General features: G+C 37.3%; 1 protein-coding gene across 1 annotated transcript; it reads right to left on the bottom strand.

The window, feature by feature from the left end:
• Positions 1-2,254: 2,254 nt before the first annotated feature.
• LOC119803562 (olfactory receptor 142) lies at positions 2,255-3,172 on the bottom strand. Its single transcript, XM_038314948.1, has one exon. The coding sequence runs from the start codon at positions 3,170-3,172 to the stop codon at positions 2,255-2,257; it is 918 nt and encodes a 305-aa protein (XP_038170876.1).
• Positions 3,173-5,722: the final 2,550 nt, after the last annotated feature.

The following is a 5,722-nucleotide window of genomic DNA, read 5'->3' as shown; positions in this document are numbered from 1 at the left end:
CCAGCAGAGGATTCTGATTTGTGAGTCTACCCCTAAATAGATAACCATCTATTTCTCAATTCTGAGCAAGTGTGGGATTTCTTTTTTTTTCTTTCTTTCTTTTTTTTTTTTTTTTTTTTTTTTTTTTTTTTTTTTTTTTTTTTTTTTTTTTTTTTTTTGGTTTTTCGAGACAGGGTTTCTCTGCAGCTTTTTTAGAGCCTGTCCTGGAACTAGCTCTTGTAGTCCAGGCTGGCCTCGAACTCACAGAGATCCGCCTGCCTCTGCCTCCCGAGTGCTGGGATTAAAGGCGTGCGCCACCACCGCCCGGCTCGTGTGGGATTTCTTTTAAGTGTCCCTCTTCACTCTATGTCATCTCTGAATCCACCTTCTTTCTCCCAGCATTTGTTTAATTTTTGCCCACCTAGCTCTACTCTGTCCTGTCACAGGCCAAATCATCTTCTTTATTCATTAACAAATACAAGCAACACATATACATAAGGACTTCCCACACTATTTTTCCTTTTCTGTTTAAATAAAAAGGAAGGTGTTAACTTTAACATAGTAAATTTACATACAACAAAACAGGTATCAAGCAAAAATTATAGTTACAATATTAATATGTACTTTTTTTTATCATAGTTAAGGAAAACTATAACTGTCTATTCTTCAACTCCATCAAAAACTCCAGAAGTTACCTAAGAAAATAGGAAGTGCATTTAAGCAACTTCCAAAACTCTAGAATTGACAGAGACGTCTTGCTGCCTGTACAGTCACCCAAAGTTCTTCTGTAACATTGGGGTACCCATCTTCAGCCTACTGGCCTATAGTATTCAGCAGACTTTTCCATGAAGCAGGAAATTTCAAAGACATTTTTGACTATATTGGAAGTTTGTCAGTAACTTTCTTCTGTGTCCTGCAGAATGTCTAGCAGACTCTTTCATGAAGCGGGAACACGAAAGGACTGTCTCACCTTCTAAAGGCAAATTCAGCAGTCATTTTTCTGTGGATTCTGAAAGTCCAGTTCATGCAGGATAACATCAAGCAGTCCAGGCAAAATTAGTTTCTTGCCCAGATGTCTAACTAACCCCATAAGGAGCCTCTTCGATGCCATCATTCTCTTGAAGTAATTGGTGCTGCCAGCAGCAGATGCCTCGTTGTCATGAAAAGTCCTAAGTTTTTAAAACATTTAAATGCCATATTCTGTTAGTCTTTTAAAGAGCATGAACAAGGCAAGTGGACGTCCCTGAAGCTGTGACAGGCTGTTTGCTCTAGCACTTGGGGCTTTTGAAGCTTCTCTGTACTTCAACAACACCTGCCTCTGAGAATCAAGTATCTGCAAACACTAACAAATGTTCACAGAGCACAACATAAAACCACTTACTCAATACTTCCTTAAGCACAAAGAACAACCAGAATTTGTTACATTCATTTACAAAGGTGTGAGTCATGAGTCATCAAATTGTGTTCTAACTTTTAAAAGGAGTTATTTACTTAAAGGCAAGATATTCATTTCCATTAACATGTAAAAGTATATTATAGTACAAATGTAAAACTACATTCAGTACATTCTACTTGTCTACACTTTCAGGTTTCACAGTCCCAGTTATCTGTGGTTAACCTCAGCCTCCAAACAGTGAATGGGAAATTAGAATTGTAGGTTATAGTCTTCAAGTTGTTTCACTGCATCCTTCTAAGGACATGAATGCCCACTATCCAGTGCTGTCCCTCTGTATGCCTCTCAACTCTCAGTCAGATACTGTGCCACGCCCACAGCCTGGCACCCAGCTCTTCCATTGCAGGAACTTTTCTTTACTCCATAGTGGTCTAAAGAATTATAGTCATGCTGCAAAGGTATTGCCAGGGGAAAGAACCTGGACGGTAGAACAACTCTGTGCTATGTGACAGATCCATGTGGAAAACAAAGAAAATCAAATAAAATACAATACCTCACAATCACCTGTTTTATCTACCTTCTACTCACTGGGGTATATTAAACACTGTGGAAACATGTAATTTCAAGAAAAGAAAAGTTAGTTTGAAATAATAAAAACACATAACTGAAATTCAGTGACCTGTCTTAACATTAGTAGATTAGTTTTAGAACTAAGAATTTAAGGAAAACTAAAGTACAGGGCAAGTTACCTAGTAAACTGCCATAAATAAATTTTTACTACAGCTCTTAATAGATATTTTTCTTAAAAAATTTTTACTAAAAACAAAACCCATTTCAGTAAGCACAAAAAACAAGACATATTTGTAATTTGTTTGTGGTCTCTCAGTTCTCTGGCTGTCTCCAAATCTTCCTTATGGCATTTTTCATCTCTGCATTCCTTAATGTGTAGACAATGGGGTTCAGCATGGGGGTGATGACTGTGTAGAACACAGCCACAAGCTTGTCTACAGTGTAGGTAGAGGAAGGTCTCATGTAAATAAAAGTACCAGGCCCAAAGAACAAGATGACCACTGTAATGTGGGAGGCACAGGTGGAGAGGGCCTTGCGCCTCCCCTCTGCAGAATGGTTCCGCAAGTTCACGAGGATGGCGATATAGGAGGACACCAAGATTAGGAGAGAGATAATAGAGATTAAACCACTGTTGGCCATCACGATAACCCCCTCCATAAAGGTGTCAGTGCAGGCAAGTTTAAATAATGGCTGGAGGTCACAGAAGTAGTGGTCAATTACATTGGGACCACAGAATGGCAATGGAATGGTGATGAGGATCTGGATTGTGGAGTGAATGAGGCCCCCCAGCCAGGAGCCAGCTATGAGCATGTGACACACTTGATGACTCATGATGTTCATGTAATGAAGAGGTTTGCAGATGGCCACATAGCGATCATAGGCCATCACCACAAGCAGAATGACTTCAACAACTCCAAGGAAATGGGAGAAAAATATCTGAGCCAGGCAGCCCTTCAGGGAGATGGTTTTAATCTTCACAAGTAAGTCAGTGATGAACTTAGGGACAACGGTAGAGGAGTAGCAGATCTCCACCAGGGACAAGGAGCTGAGGAAGATGTACATGGGGGAACACAGACTCTTACTGATGTTGACTGTCACAACAATGAGGCCATTGCCCAGCACTGTGGCCAGATACACAGGAAGGAACAGTACAAAGCACAACTTCTGCACTTCTGGATCCTGGAAAAGGCCAGTGAAAATTAACTCAGTGACATTATTTTCATTGGCCATGGAGTCAGCTCAAGTGTGTTGAGTATCAGATAGAATGAAGGCTAAAAAAAAAGCCAAAAATTTTAGCTCAATTAATTTTACTAAAAGTATTCTAGAAAGGACAGACTGTTTTACTATACACTTATTATTCAATTATTAAATTATCTTTAATTTAGCCAGTATATTCTCATTCAGGATTAAATATTAGTAACTTAATTGTTTTATTTTTATTATAGTTTCATTTAATTATTAACAAAGAGTATAAATCCAGAAAAATGTTGATATACTCATAATCACATAGAAAATATAACTCAAAATCAGTTCTTCTAACTTTCAGCCCAGGTATCTTTCTAACTGAACACAAGGAATTCTGAATTTAAGATTTCAAGTTATAAGTAGGTAGATGATAGATGCATATACAGAAACATAGATCATATATCATGTGTTTGTATTATCTTCGTTGCATTTAATAACTCTTCCTTTTGAGTCATCTCTTTGATACTATCCTGTTTTGGATTCTTTATATCATTCTGTTCCTCAGAGAAGTACTACATCTGAAGTATAGGCTTGGTAATTATAAAGAATACATATTTGTTAGCTCATGATTCTACAAGTTGGGAAGTACAAAGCACACTCAGACTCAATGTTTTGTGACATGGCAGACATTATATGATGAGACAGAGAAAACATGACAAGGACAGCTCCCTTTGGCATGCAGTCTTCAAGCCTACAGAGTGATGCATGCACAGAATAAGCTGTGGTGACTCAATTACCAACCAGAGATCCAACTTCCAAAACCGTAAACTCACCAGGAAACAAAGCTACACCTTAGCAAGAAATAATTTTCCTGTTGTCTCTGCCCTTTCCCAATGTCTTCCATGATGTTTTCTCCCCTCAGTTGTCCCAGTCCTCACTGTCCTCAAAACAGAATCCTCTACATCTTTTTGCCTCAAGAAATATGTTTCTAAAATAAATGTTCACATCTCTGAGAGTATGGAACTAACTATATTTTCCACACTGTTCCACAATCATTTCTTACCATCTAGCTCCAAATCTACTGAGAGATGTTCATTCCAGAGAAACAGAGAAATTTCAAAATAGCTAAGTGGAATTAGGTGAGTGGAGCAATAGAGAGTGGATTCCATATAGAAGAGAGATGCTGAAAAGGGAAAGGTTATGTTTCCAGACACAATAGTGACAAGGTACATATGAACTCACAGAAACTGACAGCATGTGCAAGACCGTAAAAATTCAGACAGACAAAATCCCAGCATGTGGAAGGGGCAGTGGATGAAAAAAAATCCCACCACAAACCAAAGAGCTATTTGCAACTGATACCCACTGAGAGAGAAAAAAAATCAGTTTTCTCCTATGGAGTAACACTGTGTATATCAACCACACTCCAAAGCAGGCCCCATGTCCAGAATTAATTAGGCAACCAAAACAGACTCTATAATGGGAGGGGGGTCTTGTGGAATCTATGGTAGTTTGGGGTTAGGTGGGTTTGTTATTGTTGTTGTGACATGGCAGATATTATATGGTTGTTTAGTTGATTTTTGTTTTGGTCAACTGATTTATTTTGGAAGAAAAAGAACATAAAGTTGGATGGGTATGTAGAGGGAGAATCTGGGAGTAGTAGTAGGGGACTGGAAAAGAATATGTTTAAAATATGCTATAGAGATGAATACTTTGCATTGATATGGGTCCTGGTTTAATGATACAAATTTAAGGTCAATTTTGTTATATGTATATTTCCTCTCTTGTTTAAGGTATGATGTGTTTGAGAAACTCATTTAAAAAGGCAATGCACAATTAAAAATTATGGACTAATAAATAGTCATTTATAATAATAAAACTTTTAGTCATGTTAGTTAGGTTTTCTAGATATATAGAGATATATTTCTGATGAGCAGATATTCTTCAAATCTTTCAAAGACCTAGGAATATTGCATTTAAAATTTTTTAAGAACTTAGGACATTTTATGACAGTGAGACATGTCTGCTTCTGGCAGCACCAATTAATTCAGAGTGGTTGATTGGCACTATATGAAATGTATTAAATAAATAAATAAAAATTCAAAATAAATAAGAACAGATTATGGGAACAAAAGTGCTGTTTTGAACAGATTATCTATTCCTTCCAGTTGGGATGAAGCCTAGAAACACCGGACCCTACACAGTTCTCCTCCTGTCCCTGACTAATGTCTCGAGTTTGAAACACTTATTCTAAATTCATGTGCAATAAAAAGTATTCTTAAGTCAGGTTTAAACAGAATGAAAATGGCTAGTTAATTGTGTGTGTTTTTCCCTAATTCAGGGATTAAACCTTGTCAAGGTTATTTGTAATATACATAAACTTCCATCTCTCCTATCATCTTTGTCAGCAATAAAGATGTTTTCTGCTGTCTCAAAAGTTTTAGTTCTTATTACTTCAACTGTCATAAAGTGAGCTACCAGGAAAATTATAAATTCTTCTAACTTAATATTAATGATTTTCATAATCGAAGGTCCCTCAACAATTTACAGCCTTATTCCCCCAAGCTTCTTCTTAGCCTTGCTCAAGTCAGAGTC

Source organism: Arvicola amphibius, chromosome 17 (genome assembly GCF_903992535.2).
Source record: "Arvicola amphibius chromosome 17, mArvAmp1.2, whole genome shotgun sequence".
Classification (NCBI taxonomy): domain Eukaryota; kingdom Metazoa; phylum Chordata; class Mammalia; order Rodentia; family Cricetidae; genus Arvicola; species Arvicola amphibius.
The sequence above is the reverse complement of the archived record's forward strand: the minus strand, read 5'-3'. Positions and strand labels throughout refer to the sequence as shown.

Excerpts from the sequence above, each read along its gene's own strand:
- LOC119803562 (XM_038314948.1), bottom strand. The coding sequence starts at position 3,172 with ATGGCCAATGAAAATAATGTCACTGAGTTAATTTTCACTGGCCTTTTC.